The sequence below is a fragment of the Artibeus jamaicensis genome, unplaced genomic scaffold, assembly GCF_021234435.1.
Source record: "Artibeus jamaicensis isolate MK-2021 breed Jamaican fruit bat unplaced genomic scaffold, CSHL_Jam_final contig_1132, whole genome shotgun sequence".
Taxonomy (NCBI): Eukaryota; Metazoa; Chordata; class Mammalia; order Chiroptera; family Phyllostomidae; genus Artibeus; species Artibeus jamaicensis.
Window position 1 is genome coordinate 8,419,207 of NW_026521221.1, and position 23,667 is coordinate 8,442,873.

The following is a 23,667-nucleotide window of genomic DNA, read 5'->3' on the forward strand; positions in this document are numbered from 1 at the left end:
TATGTGGGTTATAGCTACCAATGCTTACCATACTAGAAATTAAAACTGAAATTAAAAAAATATATATTTATCAACTCAAAAATAACAGCAATAAACCCATTACATTTAGCATAAATAACATATTTCAATGGAAAAAACTGTTTTTCCAAATTAAAAAAACCCAGTTTTACATTTCTGCACATCTGGATCATAAGAAGACAGCTGGACTCTCACATCTGCCTCTGCACTGAGTCTGTTTCGACACATTTGTTTGGCTGAAGCATAGGCCACACGTCAGTCCTCACCCGGGCAAGGAGTCGGACAGGGAGGAATAGTTTCACAGCTCTTCCAGATAACTGCGGATCATCTTTTTTGAGACTATACCAAAACTTGACACATGAAGTTTCTCACAATGTGAAACCCAAAACCTATTAATGAACTTTTCTGCTAAAGCCCACTGGTCTACCTTACCAGCGGATCTCTTTGAATGGATCTCTCCCTCATGACTGAGAAGCTTCATGCCCTGGAAAACACTGGTTCCCTGAGTGATGCAGACCTCCCAGTGCCGGCACACTTCTTCACAAGACGCATATGCAGCAAACTCACACTCATCACCCCTCCACAATCCCATCAGAAAAATCCTTAGTATCGAGAAGCTGTCAAACTCATGGGGGCAGATATGAGTTTTCCACAATTCTAATTTTCTCTCAAAGGCCCTAACTTTATCATTAGCAATAAAAACTGCCAGTTCTTTTTTTTTGAAGTGACAGGTTCCCATTGCTCATCTTTGAGAAAATATCTACCAAATACCCAAGTGGTCTGAGAAACCACAGTCTACCTGTCAGTCATTCTAAGCAGGAACGATGCTCCATGAAAAAAAGTGGCCAGTTCAGCTCAGAACTCAGACACACAAACCACTTTTCCAAACTGAGCAGCTACTGTGCCCCGTGCCTTGGTGCCCGGCAGAAGAACTTCATGTGAACTTCCTATTACATTGCAGATTATAAAAAATATGTGTTCTCATAGGTCAAGATATAATAAAATTAATAATTTTTACTGCCTCACAAAGAACACTGCTAAGTGAACTGGCTTTCACAAAACCAAACCACCTGTGGTGCATGCTGGAGAACAGGACCCCCAGCGCAGTTTGGTGCAAACACATTTGCTGACCATCGTCTTGACCTTGTGCTGAGGGGCCAGCAGTTTCAGCGGCCATTACTTTTGCACCTTTGGTGCAAATGTCAATAATTGTCAGTGAAAAAAAATAATGTTTTAGTGTTGCCATAAACTTAGTTTCTACCTGGTGGATCCTCTGAAAGGCCAACCTAAAGCCGTAAAGATGGTCTGAACTAATCTAACCCCTTTGTTTTCAAACACGAGCAGAGCGAGGCTGAGAGACTTTTCTGAGCTCACAGGAGGTGGCTCAGGTCAGATGAGGAGCGGGTGCCCTTGACCCTGGTCTTTCCATGAGATCTTATTACCCACTCCCTTTCCTCAGAAAGACAGGCTAGTTGCAGACCTACCCAGTTTGGAATATCTCAAATTTAGAAGCCAAGTTAGTTCTATGGCTGATTCACGGAGGCCCACGTCTATTTCTGGCCCATAAACAGACCACAGCTGGGCCAGAATTGAACTGTTCTCTAAAAATACAGGAAGATGTAAAGTTTCTAATCAGGGTTTGATTTCCTAATAGTCTAAGGCAGGTTACAACTGGTATTCGAGTTGCCTATGGGGAAACTGAGGCCCAGGAAGATTAACGGACTTGTTGAAGGTGACACGGTGGACTGATCACAGAGCAAGGAACAGGCCCCGCCAGCGAGTGTTCCCAGTTAGATCGGCACCAACGCATCAGTGTGAGTCTACACTTGGTTGAACAAGTTGTTTTTACAGTCTAATTTTCAACTTCTCACCACTTTTACAGAAATGGTACATAAACAAGTCGCTTTATTATAGTATTTAGTATTTGATGGTACAAAGAACTGATTATTAATCAGGGGAAAAGAATATCAGGATCTTATATTCGTGTCCTGCACAGTATCCAAGCTCTAAGTATATAGTCAAACACAGCTGTTGAGTGCTGAATAAAATCCAAGGCAAGTTTAATTTTCGAATTGCAGACTGGGTAGATGTCATAGAATAGAAATATCCTGGCTGTGAGGACAAAAATTTAAAGCGAGGGCCAGCAAAGTACTGCCCAATCCAGTACTGCCCAATCCAGCAAGGGTCCAAGCCAGCCCTTGACTCGTTTCTGTAAACGAGGTTTCACTGGAACATAGCCACACCCCCCTCATTAACATTATCTGGCTGCCCTTTAGCTACAACAGCAGAGCTGAGTGATCACAGCAGAGATTTTACAGCCTGCAAAGCCTAAAATATTTACTTTTGGTCCTTTTGGGAACAAGTCTGCTGATTCCTGATTTAAAGGAAAGCCGAAACACTTAGAAATGAAATAAATGCTCTGTTTTGAACTTCTGGCTTCTCTTCTTACCTTACCACAGCCCTGGGCCAGGTGTCTTCCTCTTCCTATTGCACTTTGGCTTAAGAATTATTTTGAGCTCAAGGCAACTGAGAAGAAGCAGATATAAGAAAAGCTCTCTCTGCTCTCCTCCTATTTGCCTAAAAGCAGGACATAAATTTACAAAACTGTCTTTCCTCTCCTCTCCATCAGGAAGGACAGAAGTTTTCTCCGTCCCTACAGTTACAGGATGACCCGCACCCGCCCAGAGATGGCGGCAGAGGAATCTGCGTAACAAACTTGTCTCCAATCAGCTCCCCCGTATGTTTGCCTTCCCACAATCTGCCACTCTAAAAACTCAAAGGTCTTTTCCTTTGGTCACTTCTCTAAACATTTATAGTTTGCTTATTAGGGTGACGCACAGGCCCAAGTCCTAATCCCTCCTGAGTGCTCAAGTTAATAAACCCCTACTTGTTTTTCTCTTGTTACTTTGTCTTTCTTTGGTCTAATTTACACTAGCCAATGAACCTAAAATGAGTAGAGGGAAAGAATTTTTCTCCTTCCCTACACTAGTAAGGTATTCTTCCCTCCCAATGTTACCATTCTTTGCTCCAGGATCTAAAGAGAAGGCTCTATTTCCACTTTTCCTTAAGCTATTCACTACAGAAAGTTATTTATTAGGGTGAAAGCGATGAAATCTTTTTTTCTAATATGGTTAAATAATGACAATTTCACATGGTTCAACCTACTGTGGCATTAACAGCAGATTTCACTTGAAGCTCCAGGGCATCATATCCAAACATATCAATTTTCCACCAAGAGAGCATAGAAATGAAATTGGGAAAAGGACATGAGGTGCTTTTTTGTGCTAGATGGTACTCAAACAGAATACAGTTCACATACTTTTTTTAGTTGCTATTCTACATTTTTACTGACAAAGTCACATTTGATTAGAACTGTAGTTTTTAAAAGTCCTTTCAAACATTTTATTGCATCTGACCCCAACCAATTTGTAAGGAAAACAGATAGTCCACTGGATAGAAAAATGACATTGGAAAGGACCAACTCCGTCCGTCAAGTGGTCAAAGAGAAGTGAAGCTGGACTCAAACCCAGGTCTTTTTCCTCCTGGTCCACCCCTCCTAAGTTGGTGAGGTCTTTTAAACCAATGATTCCTAATTTTTTTTAACTACATATTATTTACAGAAAAATCTTCTTCCCATAAGTAATATTTCTTATATCTGGCAGTGAGTTTCCAAAAAATGAGGAGGGGAGGAACATCTAGTCCCCCACAACTGCCCCCCCACCCCATCCTCATGGGCATATGGGTGTATCATCAGGAAAAAAACCACGAAGCCCCGGAGAGTCTCTCAGGCTCCTCCCCACTTTCCTGCTGGGCTGCTCCCAGGCCCCCAGTCACTCCTCAGTTGTCCAGAAACCACTGATCTCATACTTGTATACTAGCCGACTATCTAAACGTTTTTTTGGCATAGATAGTAGGCCATTTCTTTCTCAATTTTGGAAAGTCACCACTTACCAACGTCCTTCCGAATCCTATAGAGAAGAAGGTGTCCTTGTTTGGTTCCAACAAGAAGCCATTCCTCTGGAAAAGAAGAGAGCTGTGAGGAACATCAGCTTTAGGCAGGCCCCCTGTTCGTTATCTCGGGGTTTCCATCAGAATCTCGAGGTCAATAAAGTGAGTTCTTTTTTATAACAGGTGTTCTGCAAAGCTAAAGAATGTTTATGGTCGAGAAATATTTGGGAATCGACTAATCAAAAATGCATTTATTCAACAATTACTAGACTAGCCATATTAGAGAATTAAAAAATCCCTGGCTTCATTGTTTCAAAATTAAACTGACCAAAAAAATATCATGGAAGTTTGTAAAGTCATAAAATGGGTAGTACAAACATGAGACCAGGTATCTAATCTCAGGAATAACAACTAAAAGACAACCTCGGAAAGTCGATGATTTAACTTTTGGGAAAATAGTGTATTAAGTTTATAGAATTCATTATCTCACAATATGGTCTAGCAGATAATAACAAGTGTTGATGAAGATGGGAATAAACTAGAACCCGCATACACTGTTGGCAGGAATATAAAGTCATACAGTCACTTTGGAAAACAGCCCGGCAGTTCCTCAAGATCAAACACAGGGTTGCTACCTGGCCTAACAATTCCATCCCTGGGTATATACTTATGTCCACACAAAAGCTTGTACACAAACGTTCATAGCAGCATCATTTGTAACAGTCAAAGAATGGAAACAACCCAAATGTCCATCAACTGATGGACAGATAAACAAAATGTGGCATACCTGTAGGATGGGACATTAGCCAGCTATTAAAAAAACTGAAGCGCTGCTATAGCAGGGATGAATCCTGACATTATGCTAAATGCAACAAGCCAAACAAAAGAGGCTGCATATTGTATGATTCCAGCTTTACGAAATGCCCAGAATGGGCAAATCTATAAAGATGGAGAGATTAGTGGTTGGCTAGGGCTGGTAGGTTGGGGGGAAATGGGGAGTGAACGCTAACGGGTTCGGGGTTTCTTTTCAGGGTAATAAAAATGTGCTAAAATCAACTGTGGCTATACTTGCACAACTCTGTGAATGTACTAAAACCACTGAATTTCACATTTTAAATGGATGAATTATATGGTATGTGAATTACATGTCAATAAAGCTCTTATTAAAAACGGACGGTTGAGGTTCTGGATGGGTAACTCGGTTGGGTAGAGCACTGTCCCCATATGTCAAGGATGCAGGTTCAATCCCTGGTGGGGGCACGTGCAAGAATCGACCAAGGAATGATAAAAAGTGAAACAACAAATAGATGTTTCTCTCTCTCTAAAAAAGAAAAAAAAAGGGTTGAATCCCATGGTTCTTAAACTTTGGTGTATACCAGAATTATCTGGGAGTTTGTTAAAACAGACTGCCAGGCCCTGACCCATTTCTTCCACACCAGGTCCGGACGTGGGCCGCGGAACTTGCATCTGTAACAAGTGCCCAGGTGGTGCTGATGCTGTTGGATCAGTGGCCACACTTTTGGGAGACACTGGCCTACACTAAAGGGAAAGAGGTTCCAAAGGAGTTTAATTAAGCTACCTGCCCAATCTATATGAACCCAGTAAGAGAAGTTAAGCACATAGACATACTTCCTCAGCTTTCTCATCCCGTAACACAGACGTTAGTCACATACTCCCTTGATCCTTTGTAAAATAAAATATTAGGTAGTGGTACAAATAGATGAACTACACTGAGCATGCGTTGTATTTGAGGCAATACTAAGCACATATCACACATTATTTCATTAATCCTCACAACTATCCTTTGAAATATGTCGTTTTCATAAACCCCCATTTTATAGATGAGGGAGCTGGGGCCTCAGGGATAAGTAACTTGTCCAGAGTCTCACATGTGATAAGATGTGTGTGGGAGAGTCGGGACCCAACCACCTGCTGTGATGCACTTAGTAGGACATCCCCGTCAGAAGATGGGTGTGGGCCACAGGGCGTCGGGGCCGCAGTGGCTATAGTTGCAAAACAAGTTGGGAGCCACCGCAGGCACATTTCTCCGGGCTGATGTCCTTAGCTGTCCAGAAAAATATAGTGATTGTCTTCTTTTATTTTGCATTGTAAAGCAAAGGCAAGATACAGAAAATAAGGCATTGTATGCTCTTAATGACACAAGTGGAAATCAGAAATAACACTCACTCTAGTGAAATGCTGGAGATTTATGCTGGAGCAGAACATAGGGAAAAAAGAATTCAGCCTACAGTGCTTGCTTTGTAAAAGATACTGTTTAGATATCCCAGAATCAAGCAACTGGCAATATTAAAGTTGATTTTTTCGGATACCCACTGATATTTCAAATACAGATAAAATGAAGTAAGAATTTTTTAAAAACTCTCTTATACATAAAAATCTATAACCAAAAGGCCGACATAATGTTCACCATCCTCTCTCACCTTCCTCTTAACTGTGCCCTCAAGCCTCTGCCAGTTCCTGCTTTTCTTTATCTAACAGCCTCAACTTCCACCGGGCCTGCAAGGCCTACCAATTTTACCTACAGGGTACCTCCCAACAGCCCTCTCCCATATCTCTGCAGGGCCCCCTGAGCTGGCTTGCTCTCAGCCCATGTTCTTCCAGGTTTGCGTCAGTTACCGTACAGTAGGTCTCTGATGCGGTTCCACAGGGGCTTGAATTCTCATGAAGCTGCTTGGCCACAACATGAGGTCAGACTCATAAGCACAACACTTGAGATCCTGTTCTTCATTTTAACTGAAATATGTATTTGCCAACAGATGTCTCTTTTCAAATGTCTACTGTAGTGGTCATAAAATGGAATCAGATATGTTCATTGAAAGTGTTTTTTAAATTTTTAATTGAAATTTTATTTGACCCTTTTCAAGCTTTTATTTGGGGGCGCTGAGAAAAAAAACATGCCTTTATCACATATGCCAAGTAACAACTTCCCTTTAAATAGTAAAAGCACCGCACACATACTCATTCCTAACCTTCAAAGTCACAAGGAAAATGCAGTAACAGCCCAGAACCTGGAAGAGGCTTGATTTGGAAGGCAGCTATGCTCACCACTATACCACCAATGCCAACTGGAAGGGGCATGATTTGGTTACGGAATCAGTGGGGGCTCAGGGGGCCCGAGCCACATGCAGCCTTCTCGTTCTACGACGTGTCATCATACAACACAGCCCTACGTGCACAACACAGAGAATGAGACGCCTGCAGAGCAGGCGCAGCACAGGGTAAACAGTCCCTTCTGAGGCTCAATGCCGCACCTCAGGAAGCGGGACATGCTGCACAACAAGTAGCACGCGCATAAAAGTAGCACGCACATAAAAATGAGAGCCAGCCCTAGACAGCTCCTGACAGCCTAACTCAGACACATGATTGGACTCGATCCCTCCTAGGAAGTGAGTGAGGCTGGCCCTTCTTGTTCGTAATTACCCTGCTGAAGCTCTGCCCAACAGTACCACCCAGTCCGACTTTATGTGATAAACAATGCCATCCCTGGCCCGATGCTGGCCACTGCAGGGAATAAGCTAGTAGTCACTTCCCTTCACTGGGCCATAGAGCAAAGAACAGTGTTTCTCAAAGCATAAGCCACATCAGAATCACTAGGACTAATTAAAAATGCACATTTCTGAGCCCTGCTCCCAAAGATCCTGAGTCAGTGATTCTACAGTGGTGCCCTGAAATCTGCATTTTAAAATCATGACACATTCATGTAGTTCCAAAGCTAAAAATGTGAGAAATCTAGCTTCCATATACCCTGTCCTCTCCCTTCTGCTACAGGTGTTTTAATAGTCTGTGATTTATCTTTCTATTGTTTCTTGGGATAATATACGCAAATATGATTGTGTATATGCATATACAGATAACACACAAATCTGCACTTTTTTTTTTTACATGATCTGAATATACGTTAAAGTTTGGGAATCAGGCTCTAGGATCAGACATAATGTACATGACCTTGAAAAATTACTTAAATTCTCATGTTCTTCCTCTGCAAAATGTGGTTATTATTTTATAAAAGTTCAATATGATTAGCACTCAGTAAATGGAAGCTACTACCATTAATGTTATTATTCATTAATTAAACAACTATTCAATGGATACCCACTAGGACTCTGGAACTGTTCTAGGAACTACAAATAGAGCAATATACAAAACAAAGTTGCTACCCTGAAGAAATTTATACTCTAACAGGGAGTGAGAATAGTTACGGAAGATATTGCTGATTTACCTGACTTTTCAGCAGAGACCTGAATGAGATGAGGAACAAGCTGTGAAATATCTAAGGCAAGAGTGTGCCAGGGAGAGGAAACAGTGAGTGCAAAGGCCCTGAGGTGTCTATGTGTGTTGTGTTTTCACGGAAGAAAGACTGTGTGACTAGTACCAGATAGATGCAAGGGGTAAGAGCATAGGAGATAAAGTCAGGGAAGTAACCAGAGGCCTGATCATGTCAGATGTAGCCAGCCATGGGAAGGACTTTGGAACTTCTAGTTGTGATGGGAAGCTACTGAAGGGCTCTGCACAGAATAGAGATGTGAGCAGATTAATTTTTCAAAGGCTCGCTCCACCTCTGTGTAGGTAAAAAATCTGAAAATGGTGCAATGGTAAACACAGGGTGATCGGTAAGAATACCACTGTGGTAATTCAGAAGAGAGAGCATGGTAAGCTCATCAAGAATAGAAAAAGTGGAGATGGAAAGCAACGACTGGACTCTAGACTTATTCTGGAGGTGGAACAAACAAGATTTGCTGATGGACTGGATGAGGTGCATAAGAGAAAAAGAGAAGTCAGGAATGATTCCAAGGCTTTTGACCTTAGCCAAACAGGTGAACACAAATGCCATTTGCTGAGATATGGGATGCAGGGGGACAGGCATGTTTTAGGAGAGTATAATCATCAAGAACTGTTCTGGCCATGTTACTAGACACCCAAAACAAAGATGCTTAAAAGGCAGCTGGATTCTCTGGAGTTCAGGGAGAAGAAGTCATCATCATGAGTACCCTCCTCATTTCCATTCCCAAGAGACAGATTATGGTGTCTCAAAGACATCCTCCAGCTCAAATATTGTCTGGCCCTGCATGAGCGGATCCTGGAGGTTCCTTGATGAATGTCAGGAAAAGGGTAAGGACTAGAAGAGCAATATTCACTGCTGCTTAAGTCTGAAAATAAAGTCGTTTTTGAGGCAGGAGGTGGTAAATGGCCTTTTGTAGCCCAATACCTATCACAGCATCCTAGTAGGTAACAGGCATTTCTCTTGTTTGGTGGGAGATCAAGGCAGGTCAAAAGCTACCTAGCAGTACAAAACTGTCTTCCTGAAAAACACAAGTATAGGGAGTCTTTACTGTGACAAAGTGGAGTTGGTGCGAGAGGCTGAGACCTGTGTACTACTAGGTCTACAGCGTATCTGAGTGAAGCAAAGTGACAGGGTAAGTAGAGTGTGGTAAGTAGCTGCACTCATCCTTTGTCCTGCCTAGGACATATGCTTGTGTGACACCTTCCTCCATGTTTCCCTAAAAGGCAGCATACGTCTCTAGTATCATTGTATCATAATCTGTTTATATGCCTTCGTCTCTTGTTGTGTGTCCTAGAAGCACAGGCCCTGGCACTGTGACTTACTCATCCTTACACTCCTGTCCCTAGCAGAGAGACTGATCTGTATATGCACTTGATACATATTTGATGAAGAAATAGGAGAATGATTACCTTTGTATAGTGTGGGTCTTTTAAAAAGTTTTTTCTCCTCTATTTTTAATTGTGAGAGCATTTAATGATACAAAATGGAGACCTGCTTGAGATATCTGAAGGAAGCAAGATTCTCTTTAACCCAAAAAACTAGGACAGCTTACTAGTGATGTAAGATATGATTTTAAAGAGGCTCAGGGCTGCTAGAGGCAGGAGGGGCACACATTAACGTGAAGATCTGTAGGGAAGCACCGAACTCTGCAAGGCTGACTGAATGGCACTGTCCACAGATGATGCACACGATGCCAGCCACCACCAAGATTCCACCAGATCCGTCACAAGGACTTAGTTCAGTATAAGATCTGGGTTAAGTGTCCTGGGCCACTTTCTTTATGGTCCTTGATTTCTAGTATCTGGACATTAACAGGAAAGATTGAAATTATTTGTTTGGTCTTTGGTGGCTGTTAGACATAACCAGTCATAGATAAGATCATAATGTTCATAGGTAAAAGTTAAAACTTAGACCCTTAGAACCTTTCGTGCCCTGACTGGTGTGACCCAAAGGACTAAGTGCCAGTCTGCGAACCAAAGGGTTGTGGGTTCAATTCAAAGTCAGGGCCTGGGTTGAGGGCTAGGTCCCCAGTAGGGGGTGTGTGAGGGGCAACCACACATTTATATTTCTCTCCCTTCCCCTCTGTTTAAAAATAAATAAATAAAATCTTAAAATAAAAACAAACCCTTTTGTATTCCACAGTATACAAGAGATAAGAGAAGTCTGACCCTGGCCACCTGCAAGAAGATTATGTAAATTTGTACAGGTTACATTTCATGACGGCCTGGAATGATACTCTTCTACCTACCAAGCTAGGTAACTTTGGCACTTGAATATAAGACAATCAATTGTTTGGCCAGTGAGTGATTTTCAACCTTTTCCATCTCATGACACATATAAACCAATTACTAAAATTCTGTAGCACAGCAAAAAATGTATTTTTTGCTAATCTGACCAAAAAATAGGCATAATTTTGATTCATTCACACAGGATGGCTATTGTCATTCTTTTTTTAAAACAATCTAAGGGATAAGAGGTCAGTGCCCTTGAGCAGGTATTGCATATTAGAAATTCTTGCAGCACACCAGCTGAAAATCTCTGGGCTAGATTAAGAGTTTAGAGTAACAATGTGAGTTAGCTACAACGATAACAAGTGAACAATGAGTGAGCACTAAGGAAAAAAGGTATATGTTGTTAACTTGTTAAAGCCCACCCCCAACCCCGCCAAACCAGTACCACACTTCTTCTGGGTAAGTTCAAGTCCCTGGCAGGCTGAAAACTTCCCACTGCTTGTGCCTCCAAACTAAAGACTCCTCTGTAATCGAAATAAGCTAAAGCTGAGCACAATTAATGAGGAAAGCTCAACCTCCAACTCTGCACCAAGAGCAAAGACAAGTAGAACGTCCCTAAAATGTTTGGGTCCCTGGGATCGCCCAAAGAGCCCCACCGCCCTCGCTATTTACAATACTCTGCACTCCTTTATCCCGGTTCCCTATCTGCCAGACGCCAGCCCACTTCGCCAGCCCTGTTAGTAAGTCCGGGCTCCGGCGCTCCCGGGCCCCACCGCGGCCCCTCGGTTTTCTGGCTCACCCCAGGCAGCCAAACAGTCGATCTGCAGAGGCAGCTTTTCTAGGATCGGCACAGGTTCGAATGCGTCGTGCATGGCGGCGAGCACGGAGTCGCTGTGACAGTCGCGCCCTCAGTGCGCCGGGACGGGCTCGTGAACAGAGAACCACACTAAGGAACGACCAGCATCTGGCCTGGGAACCCAATTACAGGCCCTTCAATAACAGAGCCATCATCAATACCGGACTTCCTTCTGGCCTAAGCCCACCCCTTCCGCAGGCAAAGTCCCACCCCTTCCGCCTGGCTCTTAGAACTTCTCCGAGGAATGCAATGATTGAGTTCCCATTTCGCCCAAAATCCGGAGCTTTTCCATTGTGGCGTAGCCGAGGGTTTAACAAGGAAACAGATATTAATCTCAGAGCCCTCTTAGGAACTGTGGTGTGGTGGTGAATGAATTCGGGCTTTGGCGTCGGACCTGGGGTGGAGAGCTGCTGTTTAGGAAATTAGCTGTAGCATTTAAGAAACTTAATCTCCCTAGGACTTACCCTTACCCCCCAAATGATGGCAGTATCATTTACCGACCTAGCATTGTGAGCGCTTTGCAACGCCCGACACACCCAGCACTCCATAAATGGCAGTTTTAGTATTACTATTATAATCATGGCCTTACTCTTAGATTTTAAAGGTTGTTCCAAGCCAGTAGTTCTCAGAGGGTGGACTCTAGACCATCATCATCAGCAACACTTGTTAGAAAAGCGAAGTCCCAGGCCTCATTCCAGCTCTACTCAATCAGAAATTCTTTTCAGCAGCCTGTTTTATTAAGTTCCCAAGGGGAGTCCACGCACTTTAAAGTGAGAACTACTGCAAGAATGATCAGTATCTGGCAATTTATCCACAAAAAAACTTGCAAATATGCCATAAATTAAGCATATTGGTTTACATAAAGAAAATGTGAAAGAAAAATGGGGTGAGTCTATGATAGTAAAAAATGGCCCTGATCACAATTTTTCTTACACAATGTCACCTGTAAAACCCTTTTACAGGTAAAACCCTTCTTCACCTGTAAATTAGGAACATTGTCCTATCTTTACCAAGTGCTGTTTCTGATAATAAAATGAAGTATTTTCAAGTAGTAAGAAACACAAAAATTGCTGAACAAATCTTATGTTATATCTAGTTTTTAACATAGAAAGAGGACATCTTGAAAATTTAAAATTGCCAGCTGCTGTGTTGGAAGAAGGCTTAATACCACCTTGCAGCTCCAGGATGAAGGGCCAAGACTAAAGTAATGAAAACACATTATTGTTTTCATTACTATAACATGTGTCACTATAAAATAACACATCAATGTAATAGTATAAATTCCTTCTGAACCTGTTTTTTAAAAAGTGACACACTATATACAATCACAGTAATATAACAAGCCTTAAGAAACAGCAGAATTACCAAGCCCCAAGCTACACAATTTGTACTATAAACTCCCGCTTAACACAACAGCTTCCTCCCCTCCCTGACCCGGTGCCTTGGTCTCAAGTTGACATCTAGCCAACTTCAAAAACCATGTGATCAACTGTCCTGCAGCATTATGTCTATTACTCACTTGCTGGGTTTTACTGTGGAAAAAGAGAGGCATACAACAGTTACAACAGCCCTTTGCTAATGGGTTAACCTGAGAATATAGTCAGTTCCTCATATGGTTACTTAGAGATATTGCCAAAGTGACTTACAAAAAAATCACCACAGCAAACAGCTATAGAGAAAAGTTACATAAATGTAAACACTTTCACTATAATAGGAGTTAGTATGGTTGTGCGGTTCTTGGTTCCAACAGACAAAATGATACAGAATAAAAACCATGGAAGGAAAATTCCCATAAGAGAGTTTGGGAGAAAGAAGGGTCTTTCAGAGAAAATCTGAAAACAGACAAAAACATATTAATTTTGTTAAGTTTTTTTATATTAAAAAATGGCATGAACTTCTATGTAGAACAAAACTCTTGGGAAGGCAAAAGTAGACAAACAGAAATATAGTGTATCAAATAAATCCCATCACCTTGTGATGTCTCCTATAAACAGTCTCTCAACCGACACCAGATACAAGAACTGTTGATTCCTAAATAATGAGCAGCAGTCCAGGGCCTCCATACTACCTCATGCAGGAAAACTTTAAGCTGGATCAGGGCCTGTTTCCTTTGTATTAGCTCCTGCTTCTGAAAAATCACAGTACGTGGGGTGCTCACTCACAAGCACTTGGATGGAGTGCCTCTGCCTCTAGTGCAACACCCAGTGAACAGCAGGAAGGCCAACAGAGCACGGTCTCCGACTCTGCAGTGCTGCCTTGGAGGCTTACAAAACAGTAGTTGAAAGTTCTGGAGTGTGCACCACATTGCCAGCAATGGGATGTGTCACAATAGCAGATGTCAAGAATTAACCTAATATTTCTCTCTAAAGTACATCTCAAATAGAAAAATCTTTAATATACACCTTTTGTAAACAAAATTGCACTTGATTTTGCTTTTTAAATGATCTGAATTACACTGTAACAGTTTCTTTCTCTCCCCCCTTTTTCTTCCTTTTATTCATTGATAGAAAGAACCATGGCTCCTTAAGTCAGGGTATATTTTTCTCAAAACTACCTCTGCAAGCTGTAACCTTGGCTTCCCAGGAAATGGCAAGATAATTAACAATTTCCCCCATCACCTATAAAACTCCCTAAATAAATAAAAATTACAGGCAGTTGCTCCTGGAGATTACATATTATGGTGTTGATGTCAAGAAGATGTTAAACTTTTTAGTTTGACAGATTAAACAATTTAAACATCACAGAAGGCTCAGGAACAACAACACATAAGTTGCATAAACATCCACGTCAGGGTGTAGGAGAGAATGGGGCGTCAATGTTGTAAATAAGAAACTTGTAGCTTTTTCTCTTCCTATGAACTTGTTTTTCAATCAGATGATCTAGTTCTGACACCTCTGGCCACCTCCAACGCACAAAGATCAAGGAACAGATCAGGATGTCATTCCCTTCTTTAACCCCATGGCGCAGTACAGTAGAGTGACAGAAGCTGATCTCTTCCCAGATACTGGCCATCTTCCACTGCACCGCCTTTCCACTTTACTCCATTTTGGACCTTTCAAAGTGTGTGATCATTCGTTCCTTGGGGGGGAAAAAAAGGTTTATTCAAAATACATTAATTGTAAATGGTCTACATTCCAAATATCTTCTACACAGATGTTGCACACACACATTTTCTGCAAGTACTTGTTTATGTTTACTAAACACTTAAGAGAGACAGCTCCTAAACATCTATGAAGGTTTTGAAAGACAGACATGTTCAGGTCCCACCCAAGATTAAATGAATCAAAATCTCTAGTTTTTCCCTGGCTGGTGTGGCTCAGTTTATTAAGCATCAGCCTACGAACCAAACCATCACTGGTTCAATTCCTGGTCAGGGCGCATGCCTGCATGGCAGGCCAAGTCCCCAGTTGGGGGTGTGCAAGAGGCAACCAGTCAATGTTTCTCTCGCACATCGATGTTTTTCTCCCTCTTCCTCCCTCCCTCTCATTTCTCTAAAAGTAAAGAAAAATCTCTAGTCTTGTACACCAAACAATAAATCAAAAGGTTTTAGAATTAATCAAGATGATTAAACAAATACTTAAGACTAAGCTCTAATAAAAATGTGTACCTCCTCTGATTCAGGAATTTAACTTGAAGAAATAGTCAAGGATGTGGGTAAAAATTTAGAAACACGTATTTCTACTGCAACATTCAAAATTATAATACTAGAAAGAAGTGTCCCAAAACAGAATTGTGTAAACAAATACGCTATATCCTTATAATGATATTATACATTCATTAAAATTACATTGATGAAGAAGTTCTAGAGACCTGTTGCACAACAGTGCACACAATTAACACTTAGCTGAGAATCGTTAGGTCATTTTATGTGTTTCTGAACCTAATTTTTTGGTGTGCTAAAAAGGCTTTCTGAAGTGTAATACTCAGAACGTGTCTGGAACTATTTCCCAGTACTCAGCCTGCAGTCCCTACAGAAGACTTCACTGTGAAGCCTTCCAGATGAACTGTATGCAAGCATATAAAAAGATTAAGAATCGACATGTCTACTTCCTTTGCCAGACTGGAGAAGTTTTCCTTCATTATTTGTTCAAATAAGTTTTCAATTTCTTACTCTTCCTTTTCTCCTTCTGGTACCTCTATGATTTGGATGCTGGAACATTTAAAATTGTCCCAGAAATTCTAAGCTTCTCATTTTTTTTGAATTCTTGTTTTTTCATCCTGTTTCACTTGGATATTTATTTCTTCCTTTTGTTCCAAATTGTTGATTTGAGTCCCAGTTTCCTTGCTTCACTGTTGGTTCCCTGAATATTTTTCTTTTTCACTTTGTAGAGCCTTCATTTCTTCCTTTATTTTGTGCCCATATTCAAATCATTTCTGTGAGCAGCCTGATTACCAGTGTTTTGAACTCTGCATCTGATAGGCTGGCTAGCTCCTTGTTACTTTATTATCTTTCTAGAGTTTTGGTCTCTATTTTCATTTGGGCCATATTTCTTTGTCTCAGCACACCAGTTATAAGAGGCGGAGCTTTAGATATTCACCAGGGCAAAGCAATCCACTTCAATGGGCTGTGGTGCTATACGTTGGGGAGGGGTCCGAGAAGGAATAATTCCACTTGCTCAGCTCTCTCCCCACTTTCAGTCACTTCCCTCATTTCCCACAAAGGGACTGTGGCCTTTCAGGTGTCGATTTCCAGGTAGGTGGGCTTGTGTATCTTCTAGGACCCCGTGGGTCCCTCCAGTGGATTCCCCTGTGAGACTGGGAGTTTCTCCCACTGCCACAACCCCCACAGGTTTTTACAGCCACAGGTTTTAAGGCTTTATCTCTCTGCACTGTGCAAGGTTGTCTCACTCCCAAGCAGTCCCTCCTGGCTTTTCCCCAAGCAAATGTGGGACTGCGTGGTCCACCAGCAGCCTGCACGCCTCGTGTTATCTCCGCCCTGACCCATTTCCACTAGTCTGGATGAATGTTTCTTCTTTAACTCCTTGGTTTTTGGACTTATATACATTTCAGTTTTCAGGCAGTTCTGGTTGGTTTTTGTTTTTAAGTTGGTTGTTAACCTTTTGGTTGTGTGAGGAAGCACAGCATATCTAACTACACTTCTATCTTGTCCAGAACCCTTTGAATATCTGAGTTCTAATGAAACTATTTCTATTCTTATCCTTTTCAATGATACTGTTACTGCATCGAATAAATAAAATATCCCCGAACAGAGAACTTATGACTCCCCATTAAGTCACCAGACCCACATTTCATGCATGATTTGATTACCAACCTCATCTGAATCCAGAAGGGCTGGAAGTGCTCTGCAAAAAGAAAAAAAACAAATTGAATAACGTAAAATAAAACCATAAGTGGTTCATTAAGGACAGTGGAATAATGAATGCAATTAAAAGCTTTCTTTTGGATAACTAAGATTTGTATCTTATTAATGCCTGTTCATCATGGGGGTCGGGAAGGGACAACAAATCAAAAATAAGAATCAAAATTAGTGAAATTATATGAAAAAAAAACATGTTCTGTATCACAATAGAACCCATGTTTAGTAAACTTATAGCCATGCAAAGGAACTCAAAAATCCCCAAAATAAACAAAGAAAATAGAAACAGATTCAGATACAGAGAACAGACTGATGGCTGACACAGGGAGGGAGTTGGAGGGCCTGCGTGATAAAGGTGAAGGGACTGAGAAGTACATGTGGGTAGTTACAAAGCAGTCACAGGGATATAAAGTGCAGCACTACTGTGTCACAATAAAGCATACAGTCAATAATAGTGTGATAACTATGTATGGTGCCATGTGGGTACCAGAAATATCAGGGGGAGCACTTTGTGAAGTATAACTCTTGTCTGACCACTGTGCCATACATATGAAACTAATACAGAATAATATGAGAAAACTGCAATTAAAAAATTTATTTTTTAATTCTAAAAGAATTATCCCAGTGATTTTGGACCAAAATCTTTCTAAGCAAAAATGTCACTTGAACAAATAATCTCAATTACTTTTGTTTGTATACTATTCCTAATCTTTATTTTTAAACATCTTTTTCATGTTTTTAATTATTTTGAGTATTTTTTCTTTGACTTTTAATGTTACCTACAAACATGATCACTAGTTTACTCTGCCCCTCCCTTATTAACATCATAAAAGTAATATGAACTTTGAAATAGTACACTTGTAGCAATGGTTCAAAACTTACACATCCGTCACAGAAGAAGGAACATTTTCTTCTACCCACTTTAAATCATCTTCCTGCTGGGAACATAAAAGTACCAGTTGTTACTAAAATGCATAAAATAACAGATCTTGAATAAGAATCTAAAGAGGTCTCAAAATCTTTATTCTGTTGTCACTCTGAAGTAGTACATTCTCATAACAAATGGGGTTGCTAACAGCAAAGTCAAATAGCTTAAAAAACTATATAACTGAAATATGAAATGATGCCCTACATCCTTAAATGTTTTCTGCTCAAGGGTCTAATAACTAGTGTACATTTCATATAAGCTTTGCTCCTTAGAACTGAAATAAAATGCTTAATGTATTGGATTGGCCAAAAAGTTTGTTTTTTTCTGTAAGATGGCTGTAATAAGCACTTAGTTGTCTTTAACTTCATTTGAAACAATTTTGTTAGACTGTATTGTGACAGCTTTCATATCAGTGTGCATTTAAAAAAGAACATCAAAACTGTTAAATTTTTGTGTAGCCATTTTAATATTGAAAATGGAAGAAAATAAGTGACATTTCCAGCATATTATACTTTATTATTTCAAGAAAGGTAAAAATACAACTGAAATGCAAAAAAGATTTGTGCAGTGTATGGAGAAGGTGCTGTGACTGATCAAATGTGTCCAAAGTGGTTTGCAAAGTTTTGTGCTAAGAGAGCCTCTTGCTAGAGGATGCGCTACAGTCAGGTAGATGAGCTGGAGTTGACAGCAATCAAACTGAGACATTGAGAACAATCAACATTCTACCACATGTAAGGGAGTAAGAGATAGCCCCCTTACTCAAAATATCCAAATTAATGAAGTTATGGATGAAAATAAAAAATGTCTTTCATTTTATGCAAAAACTAAATAAACTTTTTGGCCAACCCAATAGAACAAATGCACAGTTCTACAAAAAGAGAAAACCAAAAAATGCTGACTAAAAAATCTGATCCTTAATACAAAAACACTTTGTTATTAATGGGGCTATGACCTCACTGATGAAAACCATTAATTACATAAAACCATGAGACTGGTCTGGTCTCTTTTCAGGACACAGAAGTAAACCATGTAGTTTAAGATTACTAAGCCCTAGATCAAATCACTTGCTGTGTCATTTTTAAAAATGTAAATGTAATATATGAAAAGAGTTACAAAGCAGCTTAATTACAGCACAGGTAAAGAAGTCATTAAGGCCTATACATAACTGCTGAGTTCCACCAAGGGCTACGAGACAGGGTACACAAGAAAAGTCATACTTACTGCTTTGTTTACTTTAGTATTTCCATTTGGTTCTTGTTTGGTACTCCTCATTTTCATCCCCTCTGTAGGAGGGAAAAAAAGGAGATTGATTGGTTAGCAATGTCAATATACTAACAATGATCGCAATAATGGATTCAGAGTTTTATTTTAAGCTTACTGACATGGAACTGCATAACAGATGTTTCTCTACCTTTAGATTTATGCTGGGAAGTTCAAAGCCACATTCTCAGCTCATCTCTAATAAGTAACCTGAACACTGCATGTTCAATTATTTGCAGAATTTACCATAGCTTTGTCTTGAGATTCATGCGCTTATTTTTGCTTCTCCCTAACTTCACCCCATACACAGTTGTTAAATAATAAACAATGTAATTATATCAAAGTATCTCGATTTTTATACTCAAAATGTTGTAGTTAGCCCTTGAACAACATGTGTTTGAACAGTGTGGGTCCACTTATAAAAGGATTTTTTTTTCAATAAAAACAGTAACTGTATCTTTAGCTTATGATTTTAATAATACTGTCTTTTCTGTAGGTTACTACTTTATTGTAAGAATATAGCATATAACATAGAAAATATGTGTTAAATGACTGTTTATGTTATGAGTAAGGTTTCCTGCCAGTTGAGAGTTGGCTATTAGTAGTAAAGCTTTGGGAGAGTCAAAAGATGTACACGAATTTTCGACTGCATGGGGAGTCAGCAGCCCAAGCCTCACATTGTTCAGGGCCAACTGCATTTACTTTATTGTATTTCTAAAACCCCAAAAAGAATATTTAAAGGACAAATAAATGGTATATTTTATCACTACCAAAGCTTTCTTTCAGCATAGGCTCCTTTTGTTCATCCTCTTCCTCTTCCTCAGACAATGGTGAGAAGGCAAACCTGAGAAACAAAGAGAAAATGTTAAGGAAAAAAAAATGAGAAAACTACAAAAACTGCTCTACCATCTGGATTTTACAGGACTAATTACTGAAGCTCCCAGTTATAGTCATTCATAAAATTAGTTTACTGAATAATAAAATAATTCTTCCCCTTCAGAAAGCTCTCAATTCCCTATATTAGCAAGGGAGAAGCAGGACAGTGCCATATTTCTAAGAGGAGGCTCGGCCACGTATAATACCTGTGACTTTAGACAAGTTACTTAGTCTCTATACCCCAGTTTTCCCATCTGCAAATGGGGATAACAGAACACTGCTCACAGAGGTGCTCTGCAAAAAGTAAGTGCGTCATTTCAAAAAGTGCTTAAAATGCGCTGGCTGGTGTGGTTCAGTTGGTGGACACCCCTCCACAAGGCAGCCGGTTTGATTTCTGGCCAAGGCACATGCCTGGCTTGCAGGTTTGGTTCCTGGTCAGGGTGTGTATGAGAGGGAACCAGTCGATGTTTCTCTCTCACACCAATGTTTCTTTCTCTCCCTCCCTTCCTCTCTCCCTAAATATAAATAAAATCTTAAAAAAAAAAAAAACCCAGTGCTTAGAGTCACACCTGACACAAAGTAAGCATGCAATAAATGTTCATTTACCAGCATACGTACCACGCAGATATAAGTAAATTCTCACACAATTTAAAATCTCAGCCTTCAGTTTGGTAGTTGAGATGAAGTCCTGATCATGTGTGTTTTAGGTTATTCACAATCTCTTTCCAAGTGGGGAACTGGAAAGATGAAGGCCTAATCTGGTACAGCGCAGATATCTTTCCCTCATTAAATCCAGGGGATTCTGCAGACAGGTCATTCCTAGAATGCTTTAGCTTTGAACTTGCTTTGTACTTACTGTTGCATATTATTTTCATTCTACCTAGTTTTTGAATCTCCCTTCTGTGTTTAAAAAAGAATACTCTGTAAGCTAGGAATAATAAGAAATACCTGTAACTTGTTAACGTAACTAACAAAATTTCAGAGTAGATGTCAAAGTTAATGACAATTGAAAAGCATTTATTTTAAAGTGAGAATTAAGATGAGGAGGCCCACTCTCACTGCCTTGATTCAATAGCCTAGCTAACACAATATTCAGAAATGAAGCAACAAGATTATTTGGAAAGGAGTAACACTGTCTTTACGTGACCTTCTCTGGAAAGCACTTTATCTGCCCTTACATTCTAAAATGATAGCTTGCTGGATAGAATAATCTATGTTGTAGGTCCTTGTCTTACATCACTTGAATACCTCTTGCCAGTCCTTTCTAGCCTGCAAAGTTTCCTTTGAGAAGTCAGCTGAGAGTCTTATGGAAACTCCTTTGTAGGACAATATCTGCTTTTCTCTTGCTGCTTTTAAGGTTCTATTTAACCTTGGACATTTTAATTATGATGTGTCTTGGAGTGGTTCTCTTTGGGTCCAACTTGTTTGGGACTCTCTATGCTTCCTGCAGTTGTATGTCCATTTCCTTCACCAAATTAGGGGTGTTTTCATTTTTTTTTTCAAGTAAGTTTTCAATTTCTTGCTCTTCCTCTTCTCTGGCATCCCTATGACTCACATGTTGGCTTGTTTAGAGATGTCCCAGATTTCTTATTTTCTCGTTTTTTTTTTTTTAATTCTTGTTTCTTCATTCTGTTCTGGTTGTTTGTTTATTCCTTATGTTCCCAATCATTGATTTGAATCCCAGCTTCCTTTCACTGTTGGTTCCCTGTGGATTTTTCTTTATTTTACTCTGTGTAGCTTTCACTTCTTCCCTTATTATTTTACCATGGTCCATGATTTCTCTGAACATCCTCATCACTAGTGTTTTGAACTCTGCACCTGATAGGTTGACTAGCTCCATTTCGCTTAGTCCTGTTTCTGGGTTTTGTCTGTTCTTTCACTTGGGCCATGTTTTTTTGTCTCCTCATTTTGGGAGCCTCCTTGTGTTTGTTTCTGTGTATTAGGTAGAGCTGCTTTGACTCCCTTGTAGCACACCTGTTATGCTGTTTAAGGACGGAGTCTTAGGTATTAGCCAGGGTGGGGAAACCCACTTCTCTGATTCGTGGCTCTGCATGTGGGGGAGGGTTTGGAGAGGGGAGAATGCCACTGAGGCTTGTTTGGCATTCACCCTATTTCACCTCTTTCCCGTATGTGACTGGCGCCCCTCTAGCTGCTGCATCATGGTGGTTCCCAGAGTAGATGGGTTTGTGTTCATTCTAGGACCTTGTGGTCCCTTTAAATAGCTTCTCCTGAGAAACTGGAAGTTTCTTCTGCTGCCCCAATCCCTACTGGTTTTTACAACCAGAATTTATGAGTCTTTATCTTCTCAGCGCTAGAACCCTGGGCTGCACAGTCTGGCCTGGGACTGGGATCGCTCACTCCTAACACATCCTATCCTATTTTATCCACCACACAGGCCTGTTCCACCTGACGTCCACCACACCATGTCCTCTTTGCCCTGGCTCCCCATCTCCGCCCCTTCTACCTGTCTGGATGAATACATCGTCTTCAAATCCTTTGTTGCTGGATTTCCATACAGTGCGATTTTCTGGCAGTTCTGGGTGTTTTTGTTTTGAGGTTAGTTGTAATCCTTCTTATGGTTGTGCAAAGAGGTGAAGGAGTCTACCTATGCCTCCATTTTGACCAGAAGTAGTCAATTCTTCATCAATGGAATCTCAATTTTGAAATTTAAAAAATATTATAAAGTAACACTATGACTTTGCCTTGAACTAGAGGAGGATGTCTTAAACAAGACAGAAAATATACAATTCGCGAAGAAAAAATTGACAAAGTTGACTCCATATTTAAGTTCTTCTATAACCAAGAACACCATAAAAAAGTTCTAAGATGATCAACAAATTCTAGTTACAATTAATAGTTATAGATAATGAGTGTGATGGGGGAAAAAATGGAACAAAGGGACTACGCAAGTGCATAAGAATAGACATGTACAAGGGTAGCTTACTACTATTTTTAATGTCCCCTATGCATAAGAGGTAACATAGCAGGCCTTTAGAGAGGCACACTGACAAGAATGTCCCACGGCTAGAGTCTGGGAACCCGGCACTTGACCTGTTCCCTAACTGAGAAGGATGGGTCACTGTGCCTAGATTCTCTGTACAATACAATCTAAATTAAACTTTGCTTACCTTCTGGGAATCCAGACTTTGGTCCATATTAAGTAGAGGGTGCATATGTGCCAAGCCCCCATAAAAACCTGAGTGCTGAGTTCCTAATGGGCTTCTCTGAGCAGAAACACTGCTACTGCACTTTTTGTCACTGAGGAAAAGAGCGTGCTTGATGTACTTCCTCAGAGGAGGGGGAAAATATGGATTTTTCTAGACCCCACCTTGTCTTTACCCTTTGCTAGTCATATCATTTTGCTGTAAAAAAAACCCTTTGCTCTAAGTACAACTATATTCTGAGTCCCAAAGGTTCTCCTAAACATATGGCTGGTCTTGGGACCCTGAACCACCCCAACTGGAAATAGTCCAAATGCCCATCAATACAAAAATAAGTTATTAATTGTATTACACCTGTGCCATGTAAAATTATGCCATTTGGGAAATAGTTAAGCTTAATTTAAGCCTGTTGCCTTGCAAGGCATTTCCACAATGCACTACTGAGTAGAAGAAGATCCACATTTGAACAGGGAGTAAACTGTGAAAGGACACATCACATCAGGCCATAACTCCACCCATAACATGGAGTTATGGGGAGTGGGCACAATGTCAGACAAGAGAGAAAAGAAGAGGGGAGGTAAAGCAAAACATTTTTTTAAAAGACTGAATAAAGCAACACATTTTATACAGGGTAGGCAGAAGTGGTTTATAGTTTAATATATATATAATAGAATAGTGAGTAAATAATAATATAAGAAGAAACTCTTATGTTTCACATACTCACAAACATAAACCTACTTTTGCCCACTCCATATACAAATGTAGCTAG

The 23,667-nt window shown here is 40.3% G+C and overlaps 2 protein-coding genes across 5 annotated transcripts in view; both read right to left on the minus strand.

Annotated features, from left to right (window-relative positions):
- Window positions 1–11,504, minus strand: part of VPS39 (VPS39 subunit of HOPS complex) — a 45,240-nt gene extending 33,736 nt beyond the window's left edge. Inside the window, exons 1-2 of the mRNA XM_053665905.1 lie at window positions 11,300–11,504; window positions 3,970–4,035 (exon numbers count right to left, since the gene is read on the minus strand). Coding sequence (XP_053521880.1) covers window positions 3,970–4,035; window positions 11,300–11,372 — 139 coding nt within the window. The 5' untranslated portion in view covers window positions 11,373–11,504. The remainder of the gene's footprint in view (window positions 1–3,969; window positions 4,036–11,299) is intronic.
- A 567-nt stretch (window positions 11,505–12,071) lies between these two features.
- Window positions 12,072–23,667, minus strand: part of TMEM87A (transmembrane protein 87A) — a 44,355-nt gene continuing 32,759 nt past the window's right edge. For 2 of the 4 annotated variants that reach the window (XM_053665927.1, XM_053665933.1), the window contains exons 16-20: window positions 19,632–19,705; window positions 18,823–18,884; window positions 17,556–17,611; window positions 16,629–16,659; window positions 13,210–14,434 (exon numbers count right to left, since the gene is read on the minus strand). In XM_053665927.1, the coding sequence (XP_053521902.1) occupies window positions 14,393–14,434; window positions 16,629–16,659; window positions 17,556–17,611; window positions 18,823–18,884; window positions 19,632–19,705 (265 nt within the window). In that variant the 3' untranslated portion in view covers window positions 13,210–14,392. Of the gene's footprint in view, window positions 14,435–16,628; window positions 16,660–17,555; window positions 17,612–18,822; window positions 18,885–19,631; window positions 19,706–23,667 lie in introns of all 4 variants that reach the window. The other 2 variants (XM_053665938.1, XM_053665937.1) reach the window with 2 other exon arrangements.